This window comes from Spermophilus citellus, assembly GCF_964194105.1.
Source record: "Spermophilus citellus genome assembly, chromosome: 7".
Taxonomy (NCBI): Eukaryota; Metazoa; Chordata; class Mammalia; order Rodentia; family Sciuridae; genus Spermophilus; species Spermophilus citellus.
Genome location: NC_138188.1, coordinates 141,540,345 through 141,564,589, shown reverse-complemented (window position 1 = coordinate 141,564,589; position 24,245 = coordinate 141,540,345). Strand labels below are relative to the sequence as shown.

The window sequence follows — 24,245 nt, the reverse complement described above, 5'->3', positions numbered from 1 at the left end:
ATAAATTATAGGTTGGTACATTGAGAGACCAAGAAGAAGAGAGCAAAAGCAATTCAGAATTGGGAAAGAGAGTAACAAGGAAACTTTTAGGATGACTTTAAGTAATCATGTATGAATAGACATATTCCTAGAAAAATTGTCACACTCATAATTAGCTTTTTTAGTCATTTTCAGTTTAAAATTCAGTTTATAAAATCAGGGCACAGAAGTACCTGAAATCTCATCTAAAATAACAACATCCACACCATTTGTAACAAAGTACATCTAAAAACCAATTTAAATACCTATTTTCTTTCTTGTTATTAATTTTAATTAAATGCACATTTTGTATATAAATAGTTAGATTGTATACATAGTTAGATTGTATCAGTCAGAATAACTGAAATTATCCATTAATATATTTTATTACTTTTTGTCACCAGCTAATATGTGTGTGTATGTGTATAGTGTGTGTATAGAGTATATATATACACGTGTATGTGTGTGTGTGTTTGTGTGTGTGTGTTGTCCTGTTCACAATAAGCAAATGGTTGGCTCTCCTTTGGTAATACTTTCTGCTATGGTGCTTTGTGGAAAGTGCTTTGATTCTCTTAACAAAATACTGTTTACACTTTGTGGTCGTATGCACTAATTTTGCCCTTTGAACACAGATAAATCACAAAGTTAGGAAAAGAATGACTTTTGTTTACTCAGCAAACCTAAAGTTTATCAATATCATTAATGAAAATATAAGATAAGAAACATTTTGATCTATTTCCCTCATGCTGTGAAATGACAGGATTTATCTGCATTTAAAAAAAGAAATACTCAGCTATTCTACTGAAACAAGTACTTTGAAATGAAATGGGCCATTTTCCACTATAGAAATAAGTCTCATTTACCTTAATAAATAAACTCAAACACACAGCAAGTGATAGAGATCTTTATTAAAATACTAAAATACACATACACACACACACACACGCGTGCGCGCGCACACACACACACACACATAAACACATAAAAATCTATAGTCTTCTCATGAGGTGAAACAAAAATAAATGCCTAGTATGGCTTTCTTAATTTCAACTATACATCTTTCTTATCTCAACATGTACTTAATAAAAAAAAAACTTTAAAGAATCCAATTGTAAGTGGTTATAGAATATGTAACTTTTATCCTTGCAAAGTATACATTATTAAATGCAATGTATAATTCACAACCAAGAGAACACATCTTTCACACAAAAACCTTTTTTTGCCTGAGGATGAACTAATCCAATCACTTTCAACTCAGTGTAGGAAAATTACAGATTTGTACTTTCTCTACTCCATGTATTTTACTTTTCTACTCCCTAGCTCAAATAAAATAAAAGCAAGTGTTCAGTCAAGTTAAACATGTAGAAAATACATGAAGAAAAAACAGACTTAATTATATTCTAAGTTATATACTGTGCAACCAAAGATAAAATGAAAATGTGCCATTGACAGCTAAGAAAATAACAGATATAGTTCACACTTACTTAAATCATATTTCATCCTGCCCTTTTTAAGCTCATGTATAATTACTCATATCTTTGGAGGTTAGGTTGATTATGGAGATATAAAGAGAAGGGAGGAGGAAGAGAGGAAGGAGAAGAAGAAGGAAGAGAGGTAGAAATAGGAGGAAGAGTGTCTATATCTTGAAAATGGGTAGAGAATAAATATCTTTAGTGTCCTCACCAAATACCCAGATAGGTATTCTATCTTTTTAAATGTCAAATTCTTGTAACAATGCAAGATCATAAAACCCTGGAACTTCCTCCAAAGTAATGCATTGTAGTATCTTTCCTGGTTGGAAATAGCTCACAATAGTAGCTATAGAAGTGGCGTTCTGCCAGATATGGTGGTGTATGCCTGTAATTACAGCTACTTGAGAGGATAAGACAGAAGAATCACAAATTGATACCAGCCTGGGCGACTTTGTGAGACCATGTCTCAAAATAAGAAAATGAAAACAGTTGGAGATATAGCTCATTGATAGAGTACACCTGGATCCAATTCCCATTATGAATTAAAGATAAATAAATAAACATGTGAGGAAATATGGAAGGGAAGGTAGTAGGGAGGGAGGGAGGAGGGAGGGAGAGAGAGAAGAAAGAAGGAGGGAGGAAGAGAGGGAAGAAAGGGAAGAAGAAAGAGAGAGGAAGAGGGAAGAAGGAATGAAAAGAGTTGATGGTGAGAGATCAGGAATTATGTAAAAATACATCCAGGAGACAGAGGCATAAGCATTATTCCTATCTCTAACTTATAAGCTTTACCACCCTGGGAAAAGTCACCTACAATAACCTGAGTCTCAATAGCTTTCTTTTATTTATTTATTTATTTATTTATTTATTTTTTATTTTATTGTTGGTTGTTCAAAACATTACATAGTTCTTAATATACCATATTTCACAGATTGATTCAAGTGGGTTATGAACTCCCATTTTTACCCCGTATACAGATTGCTGTGTCACATCAGTTACATTTTCATTGATTTACAAATTGCCTTTCTAGTGACTGATGTATTCTGCTGTCTATCCCATTCTCCACTGTCCCCTCACCCCTCCCCTCCCCTCCCCTCCCCTTCTCTCTCTCCATCCCCTCTACTATAAATCGTTTCTTCCACTTATATAATTTTCCTCCTACTCCTCCTTTCCTCTTATATGTAATTGTGTATAACCCTGAGGCTCACCTTCCAATTCCATGCAATTTCCCTTAACTCTCACTTTCCCTCCCGCCTATCATCCCTGTTTAATGTTATTCTTCTTCTCCAGCTCTTCATCTCTACCCTGTCCTTGGTTACTCCCCTTATATCAAAGAAGACATTTGACATTTGTTTTTTAAGGATTGGCTAGCTTCACTTAGCATAATCTGCTCTAATGCCATCCATTTCCCTCCAAATTCTATGATTTTGTCATTTCTTATTGCAGAGTAATACTCCATTGTGTATAAATGCCACATTTTTTAATCCATTCATCTATTGAAGGGCTTCTAGGTTGGTTCCACAATCTTGCTATCGTGAATTGTGCTGCTATGAACATTGATATAGCAGTGTCCCTGTAGCATGCTCTTGCTAGGTCTTTAGGGAATAGACCGAGTAGGGGAATAGCTGGGTCAAATGGTGGTTCCATTCCCAGCTTTCCAAGGAATCTCCATACTGCTTTCCAAATTGGCTGCACCATTTTGCAGTCCCACCAACAATGAACAAGTGTACCCATTTCCCCGCATCCTCGCCAAAATGAAAATATTGACCAAAATGAGCTGAAAAGACAGAGCAAAGCACATCTCCTTTTCGGGAATTTCTGTTCCAACAAATGTGGAATGAAGCTTGCGAGGTGTGTTCCGGTTAATTTTTTTTTTTTAATTTTCAATTAACATAACACATGACTACAAGCACCTTAAATAGTACATGTTTATTACCTGAAATAATATGAAAGCAGGAGATTTCAGTGGAATGTAATTCAGTGGTATAATGGTCATAATATGATTGGGCATAGATTTAGGTGCTTTTCTTTTTCTACAATGCTCTATTTAGCTTGTCAACCATGATTCACCTCCTCGTCCCACAAGGATGAGGAAATGTGGCAATCATATGTAGACACAGTTATGTTTAACAAAGAAAATGGTACTCTTCTATAACCCTTCTTGCATTAGAAAAAGTTTTCCAAAAGTTAGCCATAATTTTCTCCCCAGATTTCTTGAGCAGAGTACAGTCATCTGCCCCTGCATCCAAACCTTGATTGAAATGAGGAATTGTTCAAGATGGTATCCTTGAGAGAATGCAGAACTATTCTTCAACACGGGGATCAGCCGGCATGCAAAAATTAATAAGAGTGGAAGAATAGTTAGAAACAGTGTCCGTGACAAAATACATACTTATTAAAGACAAGAAGTGATTCTGTGTCTATGTTTGGGAACACAGATGAAAGTAGTTACTAAGGAGCCCTGTCATTTACAAGATTTTATTACAATGATTTAAGCAAATAGTTGGATGTTTAAATCTTGTCACATTTTAAAAGTAATTAATGCAATAGAAATGAAATATGAAATCATTGAATCAGAGAAATCTGTTTCTTTCAAACATGAAAAAAATAACAGCTACATGAGTCATTCCTGTGAACCTGAATCATGGTACAGGCATTAAGAAGGGTGTCTTATCTCCTGAGGATCCTGAACAACTATAATCTTTCGGGAAGATTTTGGTCTTTCATACAGTAAAGAAGGAAAAAGTTAACATTTACTCTAGGTTGCAGTAGGATAGTGGATAGTAATAGATGGATATTGTGTTAGTCAACTTTTCATGGATGCATGGCATGAACAACTTAAACAAATTTACTTTGGCTCATGATTTCAGAGGTTTTTGCTCATGATCATCAGCTCCATTGTTTTGGGCCTATGGTGATGCTTTGTATCACTGTGGAAGGGCATGGCAGAGGAAAGCTCAGAGCAACCCCAGAGGACCTATTCCCTTCAACTAAGTTCCACTTCCTATAGTTTCCACCACCTCCCAATCATCCAGCCACATGACTAATCTCTTAATGGATTAATTCACTGATGAGATCAGAGCCTTCATGATCCAATTACTTCCTAGGGCCTCAAATCCGAACACTGTTGTGTTAGGGGCTAAGCCTCAAATACATGAGTCTCTGCAGAATACTACATACCCAAACCATAGCAACTATATAAATAAAAAACTCTTTTGGAGTTGATAAAATTCTTCCAGTGAGACCTCATTAACTTACAGATACCACAAGGATACATGGGTGTGGTACCTATATTTTGAAACAGCAAACATATCATATAAAAATTGATACTCCCTAGTCTGTCTGTCCCTCTGGAATCAAGTACACTCTGAGTACCCACTGCTTACAAACAGGTACAGAATGAACATCAGAATTAGGAGTTTTCTCTCAAATGGTTATATCCTAAAAGACTATCAATCATGTTAGTATAAATATAGGAAAGAAAGCAAAAAACAAAAAAACAAACAAACAAAAATCTCAAGTATCTCTACTACCAAAAAAAAGTATTTGTTTTTGTATTTCTATAAATGGTGAAGAAAAAAATCTTGACAAGAAAAAAATGCATATGCCCCTCAGGAGTTAAAATAAAAGGGAAGCTGATTACAACCACCTGGTTGAATTTGAATTTCATGGTGGGAGATGATGTAAGCAAGACAATTCTGACTATTTGCAATTAAACTGAATAGCCCATAAATCCTAAATCATCTTAGGTATATTTCTTTTCTTTTTTTATACCTTGAAACCAGAGCATATTGACATTTTAAGACTAAAGAGAATAAAGAAGAAAATAGTAAACATAATCACTATCAGCTTAGAATATCAGGACTTCTTAAACTATATAGAAAAAAATTATGCAAAACTATATTAGGTTTCTGCTTAAAAATTAACCAAATACATTAAGTCTTTTGGGTATAAGCTGAGGAAATATTTGTCATGCTACACACTTAATAGTTGTATCTAACACTAAAGCAAAAAGGAAGTACACTAAGCAGATGCATTGGTGCTTGGTATGGTTACTTCAAGGAGAATAAATAAATATTTCTCAAATAAAAAAAATAATAACCAGAGAAATTACAAATCCACACTCTTCACTCCTTCAAACAGTAAAATCAGATTAAATGTCATGATACCATGTGATTTTGTTTAATTTCACACAAGTGACTCTGATGAATAGCCTGGCCTTGGGATCAGGGTTCTAATGTAGAACCCAGAAAATCTGAATTCCAGTGTCTGTTTTGGAGTTTGTTCTCAGAAAATCACCTTGTGTTTTAATTCTTTTTCTTTCCACCTTAAAAGTAAAGATAATATTTAACATGACTTATCTTATTCTTTTTATCTTACTTTAAATTGCAAAAAAAATCACCTTGTAAAATGCATATTACAGAGTTGCTACCTTATACTGGTGTAATGAGGATTAACAAGATGATAACAAGGGAATTTCAAAGACATTTTACATGAATTGAACATAAATCACTTGAAGACAGCTGACATTTTCCTCATATCATCTTTTGCTTTGCAGAAATGGCAGCATTATAGTCCTATTTGACCTTTTTTTTGCTCAGTGGGTGTCAGATGAAAATGTAAAAGAAGAACTGATTCAAGGCATTGAAGCAAATAAATCCAGCCAACTGGTCACTTTCCATATTGATTTGAACAGCATTGATATCACAGGTATCTGTGAACATTATTTGATTTCTTTGAATCATTAAGCTATGAAATTAAGATTCTAGCAATATACCATAGAAGCAGTGGGTTCGTCCTTGACTTTAGGAGCCTGTCTTTTGCCTGAGGTAACACATTAACATGAGAAAAGTGAAATATGGAGAAACTATTTAAAGGAAAAATGTCAGTGAGAAAAAGTTTGTGAAAATATCAAATATCATAAAACTTCTAAAAATATTGGTATGAATAAATGTTTGCAAGTCTTGACACATTCTTTAACATCAGTCAAGTATAGCTGGACTTTTCAGGAACCTTCTATCAGAAAGCACCACTTAAGGTTTTATGATTGAGGGATAGATATTTTCAAGGGGCAAGGTTCAGTCTGTAATTGGAAAGTTAGGGGGAAAAGGGAGGGCAATAGATTTGATCTATCCTGTCCCTTATTTATAAAAATCAAATCTTATTTTTTAAAATGATAATATTTACAATAAGATTAAACCAAAAGAGAAGATATTTGGGGTATCAAAAATAATAGAAAATGGACAACACACCTATCAATGCTTTGTTTTAATTTTTCCACTCTAGTTACTCTCTGTTCAATTCAATTCAACAATATATACACTGTAATTATTTTGGTTGAGAACAGTAGAAATTTGCTAGGCTCACAATTCTTTGCTATAAATTTTGGGGCCATGTGTGTTTGGGAATTCATAGATTTTTGAAAGCTCACATACCAAATTGTATATATATATATATATATATATATATATATATATATATATATATTAATATAATATATATAATATAATATATATATGTATACACACACACACACACACACACACACACACACACACATATGCATACCAAGTAGAATGGAAACAAATTTAGAACAACCAAACCTCAGTTTAAATAGTTTTAATACAAAAAAAGGTCATTCAATATAGGTTTGCCTTTAAATTGAATATATGAAAACATGCAGAAGTACAGATTTTGTACTGTTCTTTGATTTTAGAATAGTAGATATAAAACTGCAATTCCAGTTGCTTCTCTTTCCAATGTTGGTTCGTCAAGTAGTTTCCTGTACCACAATGTCTCTTCCTGCATCCTACAACTCCTGCTCCCTGAGAAAGCTCATGTTCTTAGTACCTCCCCCATGATGGCTTGCTTCTCTTTAGCACAGTTAGTGGGGCATAGATGGCCTACTTTAGACCTTCGTCTGATTCAGATTAGCTAAAAGTTACTATCAGCCATTATTAACGAGAACAGGTGGTTTACCTAACAACACATTTACTCCCCACATTGATCCTGCTATATGTTGTCTGTACTAACCCCATTTAACAGAATAGAAGACCAAAGCACAGATAATATCAGAAAATTGCCTAAAAGCACATGCTATTTATAGTAAAATATAGGATTCTAATCTAGGTGATCTGTTCCTAATGTGTGTACTCTTAACCCTCATTACTAGAGTTTATCTATAATGGTTTTATCTTTGAAAAATGTTCTTTGGTGGGTTTTCAGTAGTTGTTTTTCTCCTAAAAAGTTTTCTTTGTAATTTTCTTTTAGTTATTTCTTTTTTGTTTTGTTTTGTTTTTTGGGATTTTTTTTGTTTGGTTGATTTTTGCTATCTTTATTTAAATGTGTCTTGGTTTCTTGAGGCCTGTTTTGGCAAATAATTTGAAAGTTATTCTGACATTTATTTTCATGACTTTTCACAGTTGGACAGTTTTAAGGAGGGAAGTTTATGATTTTAGAAAATATTGAGCCACTCTCTTACAAATTATGGAGGCTAAGGGAATACTTAATTCATTTTGTTAGTGTAGTATTATCCTAAACCAAAACCAAAGACATTGCAAGAAAAAAAAATAATTACAGACCGGAAGCACTCACAAAAATCTTTAACAAAATATTAGCAAGTTAAATTCAACAATATAAAAGTTATATACCACCACCAAATGGGGTTTATCCCAGGTCCCCTAGGGTAGTTTCAGCATTTGAAAGTCAATGTAATTCATTACATCAATAAAGAAGAAGAAATCACATGATCAAGTAGATGCCAAAAAAAGCATTTAACAAAACCCAATATTTGTTTATGATAAAAACCGAATCTGTCAGTAAACTTGGAATAAAGGGAAACTTCATCAATTTGATAAAGCATATAGACAAAACAGCTAACATCATACTTAACAGTGAGAAACTTGAAGCATTTCCATTAAGATCAAGAATAAGGCAAAGATGTTCTCTCTTACCACTGCCTTTCAACACTGTTTTGGAAATCATAGATGAAGCAGTACAAAAAGATAAGGACATAAAAGCTATACAGATTGGAAAGGAAATAAAACCATCTTTGTTTGCAGAGGAGTTAAAAACATAGGTCCACACAAAAACCTGCCCACGGTGTTTACAGTAGCTTTTTTTTTTTTTTCAAAATTGCCAACAGTTGGAAGCAACCAAGATGCCATTCAGTAGTTGAATGAGTAAACTGTGGCACATTCAGACAGTGTAATATTCAGCACTATGGAGGAAGGAACTGTCAAGCTATGAAAGAAATAGAATAAACATAAATGCATGCGTAAAAAAAAAAAAAAAGAAAATATTGAGCCAAGGATATTGAGCCAAGGATATGGCTCAGTGATAAACTGCTTGCCTAACATGTGTGAGGTCCTGAGTTCACTCCCCAGTGTGGATATATATATATATATATATATATATATATATATATATATATATATATATAATTTATCTTAAATATTTTTATATAAATATTATTTATTTATATATATAAATAACCATGCCTTTTGTCTTGAGTTAACTTAGAATCTGTTTTACAAATGCCATAGACCTTATATCAACATCAATTCATAAATATCCACAACAAGTTGAAGTTAAAATTTATTTGATTTATTGAACTGCATTAAAAGAAACTTATAAACAAGACAAACTTAATTTTAGGTGTTTATTTTTAATATTTTTAATATCATATGATTTTCAAGTTGATTTTTTGTAAATTGATTAAGAATTTCTTGTACATCTTTAAATTTAGTGAATACTGTCAAAATGAAAAATTTAAAATATTATCTTTATAAAAAATTTTTATGAATCCTGTTATCTTTTCATCAATAATCTGTCACTTGTCATTTAAAAGCTGTCTTAGATCTCATATGAACAATACAAGATGAAAATAAATAGTGAAATGAGCAATTTAGCAGACAAGAAAATTCTGCTTAGTCTATGTATCATCAATACAGTTAAGAATAAAATCAAATTTACTAGACCTATGGCTGATGACATATGCTTCAGTTTTCTTTGTAGCTTGTAAATTGATTCACTATACTTTTAAAACTTTTAAATATATTAACAATTGAAGAAAATGATATTTTTCTTCTTTTGTCATACATTGGAAATCTCTTTGATATCTAGAGACTAGATATTATAAAATTAGTACTCCTTTGTCCAGTGTATATACAATATATACAGTGTAACAAAGTTAAATGAAATGCATGTTACAGGGCAATGGGTAAGCTGAAATTTTCTAGCACATTCTAACAAAACACCTTTGAAACTTCTTCCTTCCCACCTCCTTCAACTCATGAACAAGTATAGATGGTATTCTGTTCAGAGGTGGTTTAACAATTCCAAAGTCAGTATTTCATCAGTTTTTAAAAGCTATTTACAAAAATTTTTAATTCTACTACTTCTACTTTAAAATACATCAAGCACTTCTAAATGTAGAGAAGGACTAGATATTACACATAAGATTCTGTCCACTATGCATACAGCACTGGTAGATAAAATAGCACACATAGCAATGGTTATAATCTGAGGTTATCTTCTAACATAACCATTTTGTCCTTGAACTTTTCCCTCCTCACTTCCTTCTCTCTACTTTCAGTCCAGTGGAAAAGTACAGGCATGTTTAATGCTTAGAGATGTTGAACAAATTCATATCCAAAAGTTATTTACAGAGGACAAGCTTTCCTATGAATTTCAACACAAAATGTACAAAATGTGCTAATTTTACTAACTACTTGGTCATACACTGGTAACCTCTTTAACATCTAGAGACTAGATATTGCAAAATTGTTATTCATTTTTCCATTACACACACCATATACAAAACAAAGCAAAATGCACCAAACATACAGAAGGCTGATGTCTGAAAATATACAAGTATGAATTACCTTTTACAATTGTTTCCTTCCCACCTCCTCCACATCACCGAACAAGTACAAGCAGTGCTATACTGCTCACAGAGGTGGTTTAACAGTTTGATTCTCAAAAGACAATATTTCATGTGAATTTTAGCAAAAAAAAAGATATTTAAAAAGTTATATTTCACTACCTCTACATGTAATATACATTGGACACTTCTAAACATCTAGACAGACTAGATATTCCAAGTAAGGACTCAATTTGTTCACTATATACATGACAGTCTTGAATAAACTGCATACATATAACAATAGTCCTAATTTTAAAATATTTTCAAAATATCAGCATTCTGGCCCTTCACCAACCCAATGGGCTATAATGCTTAAATTTTCAGAAAAGAATCTTTCCTAGGAATTTTAACATAAAACATACAAACTTTGTTTACTAATTCTACTTTTGTCATGCACTGGCAACCTCTTTAGAAAGACTAGATGTATAATCAGACTCATTTGTCATTTATGTACAGTAGCTACACAGAGAAGTAAAGCATAATCCATAGGCATGGGTACAACTCTTAGTCATGGTAAGCACACTGGCATGGTGCTCCCGAGGACCAACATACAACTCATTTTTTTTTTTTTGAGAGAGAGAGAGAGAGAGAGAGAGAGAGAGAGAGAGAGAGAGAGAGATAATTTTTAATATTTATTTTTTAGTTCTTGGCGGACACAAAATCTTTTGTTGGCATGTGGTGCTGAGGATCGAACCCGGGCCGCACGCATGCCAGGCGAGCGCGCTACCGCTTGAGCCACATCCCCAGCCCCCAACATACAACTATTTTCTGTGAAAAACATTTTATATTCATACTGCACTTGGTTCGTAGTAGATATTGTTATAGGCACAATTACTTTGTGATTGAGGTCTTCTACATGTCTCAGTGTAAAACCACAAGAGACTAATGTCACATTATTATGTGATATAAATATTAATTATTCAGTATTACTACAGAACCAATGAATGAATAGATACTTTTCTTAAAATGTAGCACATAAAGCAAACTGTTTGCATAAATAAATTGTATAGACAGAATGTACAAATACTGGAAATTCATCAAATGTAACACAACCATATCATGAATAGGAACATTCAACATGAGAGAGGACAAACAGGAGCTCTAAAACATCAGATGCCCTTTGAACAAACATTCAAACTGTATTCGGTGATTTGTAATACATTTACATTGGAAGCACAATTGTTACATCAACTTTACTTTCTTCTAGCATCTTTGGAGAATCCCTCCACAACTACTGTTGTTCCTGCAACTATTTCAGGTCAGTACTTAAGACATTTTTAAGGACATATATTTGTGGTCATCAACATCCATGGTATTTTATTCCTGTAACACTTGCTGATATATTTAGTCTTTGTATGAAAATGCAAGTAGCATACATCTGGTTAGGAAAAATACATTCAGAATATCACAGAGTTCATAGTAATACTTACTATGTCAGTGGTATACCTTCTCAATTTCAATGTTCTTGTCATATTTAGAACTTTCTCTGCATGTGTTTGTGTATTTGTGTGTGTTGTTTCAAAATATGACTCAGACATGTAGACTAGATGATGAAGCCATACTGTTTGTAAAATCACTGACTATGGAAGAAAATTTTAACAGCATTCAAATGATGACTTTAAAAATTCATTTTACTCTTTGGAAAGGAGAATCCAAAGTTTGATGCTAACTGCCCTACTTTGGCATCTTCTTTACTCCATCTTAACTTCAATTGCTTATACAATTCAGAAATTCACTTTGTCTTATCAAGATCACACCACTACCAACAAAGTTTACTTTGGAAAACTTAACAAATTTTAGAATTAACCTTAGTTATCTTAAACTATAAAAACTTTTCTGTTGTATAAAAATCATTGGAATTGAAACCAGAAAATTTGGCACTAATCCTGGTTCTACAAACTACCAGAATAATTGAGCACAACTATTTACCCCTCTGAAAATCTGTATCCAGAATATTGTGAATAATTAAATTGTTTTGCATATCTTAGAAGTAATTCTAAATGGGTTAGTGTATAAATTATTTTAAAATATAAATGGTTGTGCAAATTATAAAGGTAAAACTTTCAGTATTCTCTATAATCATAGTCACCTTCATAATATTTGAAAGACCTATTTTTAATGTATTTACCTGCATCAGGTTTTATATTTGATAAATATTATATCACAATTTTCAAAATAATTCTTTAAGGAAGTAACATTTTTCTACTTAAAAAGAAATGAGTAAAATTACATTCTGAGAGTCACAGGTGATTAATTGTTAATAATCAAAATCAATTCTTCCTAATTCCAGAGCCCACAATCTAAGCATATCTCATTCTTCTATTTAAAATGCTTCTATTTAACCTAGAATCTTTAAGTCTACAGCCATTATAAAGTAAGTAAATCTTCATATTTACTTAATGATTATTTAACATCATTCTCTTCTGTACTTTGAAAATAAACATGAGGTGCAAATCTAAATACCTTCACTCTATAACTCTAAAAATCAATGAGAAGCAGTACACAACATGATGGATTTGTTAATTAGCCTAATTTAATCATTATACATTGTAAAATATATATATATCAAAACATCACATTGTACCTCATAAATATATATAACAATTATTTATCACCTAAATAAAATATAAAATATAAAAAAGAACACATGAAAGATCTATTCTTCGATCCAGATACAAATGACATATTCTTAAATTAATAGATAATAATAATTCACAATGATATCATTTATCTTTACAGACATCCTAACAACCAGAAGTCCTCTGGCAACTACAGGTCAGTCTAAATAATAATTTCTGTATGTTTTTAAAAGGTTTTACTCATGTTCCAGTTTAGATCTGAAAACTCTGTGATGCCAAAGCAGTTTAACATTACCCTTATTGTAAAGATAAGAAAACGGAAACATAGGAGATTGTACTTTTAGATTCAGGTTTAAAGTGACAATATTTTGGGGAGCTAATGCTTAGGTTATCTTACCTCACTCTATCAGAACAAAGTTTATTATCTGTTGCTAAGGATCAATAGTATGAAAATATATTCCAGAAAGCATGATGGTTTCATCAGATATTAGGGATTTTTTTCTTTTGATTTCTCTCTCTACATACAAGTTCTACATGCTTCTTTCTATTACCAAAGTACTGGTTGCCAAACCATGACCAAGCTAGCCTTGAAGTCATTCACTCAATAATAATTTTTTTGAATCAGTGTCTATGCCAATTCCTACTATAAATATTTGATTAGCCAATTTACCTGGATTCCTAGTAATTTGTGCTCCCATCTTTGTGCCAAGCAACTAAAATGCTTTCCCTAGTTTTGATTTAGTCTTCATGCTAAATAGCCTATGTGCAGCCCTAATCCTTTTAATTAAACTAAATAAAGTAAAAGTTGTGTAGATCTTCCATCAACTCCCATAATATGGTAGTACCCCATATCCATAGAGGGGACATTTCAAGATGCCCAGCAGATGCTTGAAACTGCTGATATCACTAAGCTCTATACAGATGGTCTCCAGCTTGCAATAATTCAGCTTATGATTTTTCAATTTTATGATGGTGTTGTACTATACAACTGTTCTGGTTTTACTTTCAACATAATATTTAATAAATTACATGACATTCAACACTTTATTATCAAAGAGACTTTGTGTGAGAAAATTTTTCCCAACTGTAGGCTAATATAACAGTTCTGAGCCTGTTCAAGGTAGTCTAAGCTAAGCTATGATATTGGTACATTCAATATATTAAAGATATTTTTACCTATTATAGTTTCAATTAATGACAGGTTTATTAGGATGTGAATCTATTGTAAGTGGAGAAGCATATATATATATATATATATATATATATATATATATATATAAATTTTATTAAATATACATATCTGTGATAAACATCTGCCTTTCTATTTTATTTCTTTATTTATTTACTTCTGTATTTATTTATTTATTTATTTATTTATTGGTGCTAGAGATTAAACCTAGGGTCTTGTGCATTTGAGGCAAGCACTCTAACAACTGAGCTATATCCCCAGCTCCTTTCTATTTTATATTTTTTTTTTCTCATTTTACCTTTCTGTTTTAGAAAAGCTCTGTAAGATATCACTTTGGTTATGTCTAAATTGTCATCTGGCATCATTACTATTGTAGTTTGGGGCTATTTTTTAAAATTAGAGTTATTTGCACTTAAGCACTGAAATATACAGCAATCTGATCATTAGGACAGTTCCTAAGTAACTCATGAGTGGATAGTGTATAACATGTGGATACACTGAAAAAAAAGGGCTTGACTCACACCCAATATGGGATTAGAGCAGCATAGTGCAAGTCTCCATCATGCTACTTAGAATGAAATTGAGTTTAAAACTTGTGAATTGTTAATTTATTGAATTTTCCATTAAATATGTTCAGAATATAGTTGACCTAAAGTAACTGAAAGCACAGAAAATGAAAGTATGAATAAAGGGGAATTACAGCACTACAATTTCATGTAACTAAAGTCTATATTATATGTTATATATTAAAAGAAAAGAACATTTGTAAAACCATAAATATCCATTCTTTGTAAGAGTTAATAATTCTTGCTTAAAATGGTTTGGTGTGATATTTGAAATGCAAGGTAATATATACATGAAACATGAATCAAAATAATTTAGAATACAAGCCATCAGAACTCTAAAGCCCATAGAGAAATCTATATGACACCATAAGCAAGCCTGCTGTTGTGTTCTGGTACAGCCACACAGCAGCTCGACATACTTAAAAACTGTCATCATTAAGCCCACACTCCCTCTCTAAGTTGAAAAAAATATTTACAGCATCCCAAACCAGCCTTTAACATATCTGAAGAAAAAATGCTTTTAGGATTGCTAATGACTAATTCTTTGAAGTTAAAAATAAACTAAAAAGGTAATTTACATATGTTTTAAGAAATTTCTTGCTAAAACTTTTAAAATCCAAATATTCAAATTAATGCCCATTTTTTAATTTTTAATGTTTGTGGATTTATTGAATGATTCATGTCACCCAGTTACTGAGCTCCTCTTAGCTGGATAAAATGTCCTAAGAGAACTATGTGGAATGACTTAGGGGAAAAAGAGTCAGCCCCAAATAAAGCAAGAAGTCTTTGAACTTCAAACAAATTTTTTCTCCCTTACTACTCTAAAGACAAATCATCCAATAAATATAGAAAATTGGTTAAATCACATATTCAGTTTCCCATGATTGGAGGAGATGGTGAATGAGGGGATAGAGAATAAGGGAGATCCATCACCTCTCCATTGTTTAAACTACAAGAATGGGGTCAGATATGCTTAGCATGTCTTTCACAATTTAATTGAGATTTCAAATAAAAGTCCAATACAATATAAAATTCTCAGTTGTTGAAAAGACATGTGTGAATCCACCCATTACCTAATATTGCCAATTATTCCAGACCTGTTTAGCAAGTTAACTAGCTTCTTTGATCTTTATTTTTATTATCTGAAAAATAAAGAGTAAAAAAAAATTATGCCTTCAAGGGTGATTGAGAATTAAAAAGAGGTCATATAGATTCTACTACATCGTTGTCAACTCAGTGACTCATACATCAGAGGGTCACAATCAGTATTGGATCACTTCCCCCTTCCCCTACTGACTTGGACCGAAAAGAGAAAAATAATAATAGTTAAAATTGTAGACTTGTTTTAAAAGAAGATTTTTAAAAATCTGTTTAAATAAAATAACATGATTATATTTGCCAATGCTCATTTTAATAGAGTCACTTTTAACCAAAAATATTTAATTTCAAAACATTTCCTGTTATTGAATGTTGTGTTGTTTTACTTTAATTTGTTTTCAAATTATTATTATTATTATTATTATTATTATTATTATTATTATTTATAATACCAGGGATTTAACTCGGTGCACTTGACCACTGAGCCATATCCCCAGGCCTATTTTGTATTTTATTAAGAGGCAGGGTTCACTGAGTTGCTTAGCGCCTCACTTTTGCTGAGAGTGGCTTTGAATTCTTGATCCTCCTGCCTTAGCCTCCCAAGTAGCTGGGATTATAGGTGAGCGCCACGGGTTGGAGGAGAGGGTGGCACATCGGTTCAAAGAATTATTATAAGACAAATAGATGGCAAAATATCCCATTCCCTTTTTTACCAAATCCATGTATTGCATGTGTTCTGAAACATACTTCTCATTTATTCCTCTCACAAGGCAAGATGGTATAGATTTTTAGTGGAGAATGAGGCAATTAAACTTGAGAACTGTGGTTTCCAAGCAGTAATTTATTATGGATATGCCTTTCAGGGATGTTAAGTTTATTCTCATTTTTATATGCCTGGAAGATAGAGTTTGAGAAAAATCAACAAATGCATGCATCATATAGCTGGCATCAGTGCTATTATAAATTCTGCAAGAGAATTTTTGTATGATAACAGGTACAAAGTCCATGAGGGTTAGGTTGTATTGTTCTACAGCCTTTGCTGCCAATTACTGTAAAGTTTTACTAACCCATTTGGAACACTAGCAAAGAGAACTAGGAGCTAACGTGGCATTATACAGATTGATTTTTTGGCTGCTACAGAGTGCCTAGTGGGGCTATTGGGCAATTACTCATATGCTTGAAGGGTTTCTAGACTGCAGCTTTTTCTAGTCCTTTGTTGCTGACTGTGCAGGCATTGATTGCAGAAAAACAAAAATGTCACTATCATGGGCTTTCTCAATCTCAAACAAAATGTAATCTTGGTATAACTTCAATATGTGGAAGAGTTTGGGGACTGAAGAAAAAGACAAGTTGGCTGATTTTGTGAAGAACTTGAAATTGAACCAAAAGAAGCTAAGATAGAATCATGCCCTTCAATTTAATTGTTCCGAGACTGAGGCACAGAGGCTTTATTCCTTTTATATTTTATATACACACATATATATGTATATGTATATATGTATACACACACATATAAATTTATACACTTGAAATATTTTTCTTCTGCAATTGAAAACATAATATTTATTTAGCACTAATCACTCTCCTCTAATTTAAGATGTTCATATTCAATGATATCAGTACTTTAAAAAATTCATCCATAATAATTTCATTTGAATTGAAATGCCACAGTCTTGCTAAAAAGACTAGATTTGTTCTATCAAAGCAAATGAGAACTTCTGTAAAGTGATGTCTATTTTGTAGTATAGCAGAGCGAAATGAAATTAGTCACCAATTCAGACATTCATAGATTCAGATACTATTTATTTATTTATTTTTCCTTTTTTTTTTTTTTTTTTGGTAACAGAAGTTGAACCCAGGGGTGCTTACCCACTGAGTTACATCCTCTGATCCCCCTTTTTTAATTTTTTTATTTAAAGATGAGGTCTAGCTAAGTTGCTTAAGGCCTTGCTAAATTCCAGAGGCTGGCTGTGAACTAGTGATCCTGCCTCAGCCTCCCAAGCTGCTGGGATTACAGGCATGCATCACCCCACCTGACTAGTAGTATGTGAGCTATAGAAATCTTCGGCTAATTGGTCTTAAGTAAGTTCTGGCCACCTAGCATTATTATATAAATGAAAGGAAAGTAGAAATTCAAAATTTCCAAATTACAATTTTTAATTTCTGTCTTATTATAACATTTCTTGCACATGATTTAGAATAAAGGCAAGAATTTTACTCTTATTTTCCATGCTGCCTAGCACCAGCTTGCACAATGTACACACAGGAGTTCTCTGGTCCCACATCACTAAAAATTGTTTTGACTTTAGATCACTCTGAAGTAACCACATTTCATTTATGTATATACTTAATCCTCTATACAAATATAATTAGATAATTAAAATGATCTATGTGAATAATTTCAAAACAATGCAAATTTACTAATGTTTTTTCATACTATGTAAAAAAAACAGTATCCTGAAGAAAAATACTCTACAAATATAAAAATATGTGCAAATCTTCTTTCCACTCAAATAAACAGTAACTAATTTTCAGGTAATGTGATCAGCTGCTAATGAACCACTTATTGTTTTCTTTGAGTACATTTATTTAAGTAGAATTCATTAACTCCTTCCAAACATTTTCTGTTAAGAAGTACAGCTTAGTACTTCTTATAGAAGAAGAAATAATAGGGCAGAAATTAAGGAATGAGATGCAAACCAAGTTATAAGTCAATGAACTCTCATTTTAAGAATAGAAGTCATTTACAAAAAGACTGGCCTGTGATACATTTCTGTAACAACTAATATCTTAGTCAATCATGTCATCAGAAACTGAAATCATGACTGTATAAATAAGGGAAAATAGAAAGAAGACTGGGTAAAATTATGATTTGACAAAATCCTGAAACTCATTATTCTTATATAACAATTATACTTGTGTTTTCCACTTTAATTTCTAAATGAGAAACTTCTGTCTCTTCATGGATCAAATCAGCTGACGAGTACTTATGAAATAATCTGGAGAGAAATAATGGACAAAACCCAAACAAGAGTATCCAATATTTCTACCTTCCAGTGAAAATGCTTTAAAATAGACTCATTTTCTAGTCCCATCATATGATTCTATTCTAGTCACTATTGTGACTAAACACCATTAGTAATTTAACTGCCCATCACTTACACTTGCTCCTTTTCCACCTCCTCTGGTCTTGGTCAGGAACTCATTTGATCACTGAAGCTCATCACTCTGTTAAATCGAAATTCATTCCAAGCCCCATCTCTCCGGCCCATAAGAAAATTCAGCCATTATAAAGGTCCACCTGGGGAATTGAAACAGCTTCTCCACTGCTCTCATCTTTCCAGTTGATTCTCCACATGACCCCAGAACTGCCTTTATGAAACATGGGCTGGTCATATCACACAAGTATAAGAAAACTTTCTATGTCATTTCCTGTAGAAAAGCATTTCTAACATTTAACGAAGATTAAAAGGGCCCCTAAAACCTGGCACCAAATCCCCTTCCTGTTATGGGTTCCATTCTTTTTTTCTAGATAACTTAGATTCATCTGGTTTCCACATAGGGATCTGATTCTGTCACATCATCACATACACCTATCCTCCTGGTTCCCTTCTAAGGATCCTTCAAAATCTAGTTTAAACACAGCCTTTTCTGGGATGAGATCTTTAATCCCTCCTTCAGAAGAAAACTAACTCTTGCTGCTTCTACAACACTTTTTTTAAACATCTTTTAAAAAATTAATGAACCAGTCTCCCACTAAATTCCAGGCTCTGTGAGAACAGAGGCTCTTCCTTACTCATCCTCTCTTCTTTGTCCCTTAAAGTTCCATGACACAAGTAGTAGACAATAAAGAGTTGTGGAGCAAATGAATGGTCCATAGTGAGATCAAAGGGTCCCAAGAGCTATCTTTTGCCCAGGTTGGATCTATTGTTCAATAGAGAATGGGCTGAGATGTGAAACTTCTGGAAGTGACACTGTCATGAGAAGAATAAGGACAGCCAAAATTATGTATCTTCCCAGCTATATCCCCAAATCTAATCTAAGTTCTGAATACACAGGATCCTATTAACAACTGTTAAAATAATATAAAATTTCAAGTAAAGTTCTTTTTCCCCATCTATTTATTTATATTACTATAAATAAATAAAATTGATTTATCAAACATTTATTCAGTACTATCAACTAGTATGCCTTTTCCAGATTGGGACTCAATGATAATGACTCTTTGGATAAATAGCTTTTATATATGACAATTCTAATGAATTCTACTTTGGGAATTATTAAATAACATTTTATTATTCTTTTATTCTCTTAAATGGGATATTTTGCCATTTTTGAATGACTCTGATACTTGGTCCTATCTTAGATATTAGGTGTTCCATAAATTTCCCAATGGTTTATGTCCATTTTAATTAGAGTCAGTTACGAAAAGCTAATTTAGTTGTGTGTGTGTGTGTGTCTGTGTGTGTATAGTAACCCTGTCTATGAAAGTTTTTAATCAAGTTTTACCTCAGTAGATTAATTGACATAAAAATATTTTTTGTTTTCCTAGTTGCTTTTGGAGCATAACAAATTTCATAATTTCAAATTTTTATATTTTTAAAACCCAGCAGATGGCAGTACAGTTCTGGCTTTAAGACTAAGACCAATAACAAAATAAATGCTATTGAGTTAAAGATTTCAAAATCTTTAGGCCATCATTGTTATTATAGTTAGAGAAAAAAATATTCAAATACCCACATTACTCTGAAAACTAAAACCATATTTTATCTTGTGGATATTTGAGAATATTTCTGATTTTTAGAGTTGCATTTAAAATTTTCCAAGACAATTTCTAGATGTGAAATGTGTTTCTTGGTTCCTCTCTATACCTACATATGAGGAAGTGGGCAGGTGAAAGGGAAGACAGGCTGAGATCTGTAAGTTAATCAGATCCTGGTCAGATTATGGCAAAGAAACTTGCAGGAGTGTGTTTTTATCTTATCCTCTAAGAATCTCTGATTCAAGAAGCAAAGAGATACGAAACCAAAATAACCATGGGATTCTTTACTGCTGAATGTAGCAATGTACTGAGAATATTAAATTTGTTATCTTACTGTAAAATGCCTTTCATTGATGTATTTTTATTCTGCAGAATGTTTATGGCTAGAATCCACTGTATTTCCAAATAATAAGTTTAAGAATAAATGAAGTGGTTACTATATGCTGCTGCTGATAAATTCCCCATACAGTACAACAATGTCAGGATTTATAAATATTAAGGACTAAATTCTAAACTCTAATATTACTTTATCAAGCTTAAAATAAAATTTTCATTTTAATATTTACAAAGACATTTTTTCAAAATTTAAAATCTTCTATATTTAAAAATACTTTATTCATGAAATGAAATAAATATTTCTATTGGAAAGTGAAGCATATACTCATTAACTAAGGAGGTAAATTACAAAAAACAAATAACAAATGTTTGAACATTGTACATTTTTCACCAATTGGAAATTAATTCTACAGTACAAGCTTATAATTTAAATCTTTTAATGTTTTTAAGGAAATGCCTCAATAGAGTGTCCACCTGGCTTCAGGCCTTGTGCTGATTCTCTGAAGTGTATTTCAATTGATTTATTTTGTGATGGAGAAATAAACTGTCCAGATGGTTCCGATGAAGACAATAAAATTTGTGGTAAGGTCTCCCACCTGTTCTATCTCCCCCTTCCCTGTGTCCTCTCTCATTCTACATACACACTCATCAGACATCTGCAAGTATTGAAGAATGAGCTTTTCCAATAGCCATGTGTATAATTTCATACAAACTCTAGAAATAATAGTACTAATATTTTCCTAAACTTTATTACATAATGTTAAAGATGTTATTAATTTTACAGAATTATTCATAACTGTAAAAGAACTCTGTGATCAGCAATGTCTACAATTAATGAGGGATGAGAATCATCATTTTCATCCCTTTTCTATATTAAATTACTACTAATTCTAATAAAATTGAATTCTTATATTTGACATTATATTTTTAATATTTTTTTCATTTTTTTCACTATCATATTTTAATAAGCCTTTTCCCCTACAGTTTAACAGCATCTAATCCAGTAAGCACCACCCAATTTTGATTGTTGCTTTTGTTTGCATGTTGTAGTTGTGTCAATAATGCAAACACTAATAATTAACAACTTATTGTCTTATGATAAAACATCTATGTTTTATTTGTATATTTAGCATTTATTTTAGTGTTATTATTTTAGTATTAGTATTAGTATTAAATGCTTCAGTAGCATATAGCAAACATGACTCTAAATGATCAGACATATTTTCTCTTTGGCTTATTACTTCACTTTATAATTCAGTTACATTTAGAAAAGTTTATTAGAAAACTATTTTGGTAAACTTTTTGCTGTTGTGACAAAAGACCTGAGAAGAACAACTTAAAGGAGGAAAAGTTTATTTGGGGTTCACAGTTTCAGAGATCTCAGTCTACTGACTGCCAAATCCATTTCTCTGACTGGAGATGAAGCAGAACATCATGGCAGATGGATGTGGTGGAAGAAAGCAGCTCAGAACATGGCCACCAGTAAGCAGAGAGTTCCACTCAATAGGAATAAAATATAAACCCTAAGTGCAGGTCCCCAGTAGCCCATGTCCTCCAGCCACACCCCACCTACTTACAGTTATGACCCAGTTAATCCATATTAATGGATTAATGCACTAATTAGATTAGGGCTCTAATAAACCAATCATTTCTCCTCTAAACTTTCTTACATTGTCCCACACATGAGTTTTTGAGGGACACCTAATATCTAAACCATAACAAAAGTAATATCTAACTGGGTAATTTATCTTGATATGTGTCATACTTAAGAAGATTACCACATAAATGTCAGCATGAATTAGTCAGCAATGTGAAGAACCATTTGGATAAACTAAGCAGGAATTTATTTTTAAAATATTAAACAAAAAAACATGTACCTTTTCTCCTTTTTTTATTTTTCTTTCTTGCTTGCTTTTTTTTTTTTTTGATATGGTTTATAATTAGTTTTTAAGTTGACTGTGAATACAGTTAGTTCCTGAAGTGTGTTAAGGGCACAATTTCTATTTGCTGCACTTGCCTCTTCTATTATATTACACTTTTTTCATTTTGCTTGATATCAATTGAAGATGAATGTTTCAATGAGGAGCCAAATGTTTTAAATTACCTCTTCACTGGGTACATATTTTATAAGATGGGCAGTTGGTCTGTTTCCCAGCACCAACTCAACAAAAGGTAACTCTGCTAAAGAGACTTCCACTCAGCAACCCAATTCAAATGTTCTTGGATAAAATTCAAAGCTACAAAGTTTAACTATGTTCTGTGAAGTGCACTTAGAATATATTGGTAGAAAGTGCAGGCTACAGAATATTTTTTAATCTATTTTATATAACTAAGTTACTCAAAGAGGGGAAAAAAAGCGATCTTTTTTGCTATAGTTTTCACAGATTTTCTGAAACCTTTTCAAGAGAATGATGCAAGTGTGCCATCAAGAGGTAGCAGAGGTGATGTTGATTTTTATTTAAAAAGTAAGAATGAATGTCAAAGACAGACACACAGCATTAAGCCTATGTAATGAGGATCAATAATTTAAAGGGAAAGAAAAAGCATAACTAATAAATTAGATGAATCAAATAATCAGAACATATATCACACCTATAATTTTGTCTCTATTTTCATGGAATTTATAATTTTTATAAACTAGTATCAAAGTATATCAAAAAATAACAATGAAAGAGTGACAATTTGTCCCCCAAAAAGTTTTAAGGTAATGATTTCTTTTCAAAGTCCTTATAAACTCATCAGGCGAGCTTCAGTTTTAGAATTAATTAGCTAAATTTTCTTTAAAGACATAATCAAACTGCACTATTATTTTTACTATCATAGAAGCTTTATGATTATTAACCTTAGTATTGATCAGCTTTCCATGTAACTGTCTTTAGCCTCTGTATCATTATTAATTCTCATTTTCCCAATTATCATATTTGCATTTTAAAGTTAGCCTTGTATATATTGGAAAATAAATTTGAATTATTTGTGAAATAAGGTAGTGGAAAATTCAATCAATTACTCTATCTTTATCTAGTGGGAATTCAAGAGTCAAGTTGTATTCATTTTAATTATTGATGGTGTGCAAAAAAGCCCAGTGGACTATATTGCAGCACCAACTTAAACTTTAGTAGCATATTTTCCACCTCAAAGCCCTTGTCCATCAATCTACAGTCACAGAAAAATGCATAACATTAAGAGGTTTTCTCTATATGAAATTAACCTTTGCCCTGTCTCTTACTCATTTATTTTGCTCCAGCTGTGAGCTCTAATTTTAGTTTGTGTTATTAATAGAGTCACATTAATGTTGCCTTCCT

At 32.2% G+C, this 24,245-nt stretch overlaps 1 protein-coding gene across 2 annotated transcripts in view; it reads left to right on the top strand.

Moving 5' to 3' along the window:
• Positions 1-24,245, top strand: part of TMPRSS15 (transmembrane serine protease 15) — a gene marked incomplete at both ends in the record, with an annotated part of 140,241 nt that overhangs the window by 16,088 nt on the left and 99,908 nt on the right. The window contains 4 exons of one of the 2 annotated variants that reach the window (XM_081301346.1): positions 6,046-6,197; positions 11,621-11,671; positions 13,153-13,188; positions 21,394-21,525. In XM_081301346.1, the coding sequence (XP_081157472.1) occupies positions 6,046-6,197; positions 11,621-11,671; positions 13,153-13,188; positions 21,394-21,525 (371 nt within the window). The remainder of the gene's footprint in view (positions 1-6,045; positions 6,198-11,620; positions 11,672-13,152; positions 13,189-21,393; positions 21,526-24,245) is intronic. The other variant, XM_081301347.1, reaches the window with a different exon arrangement.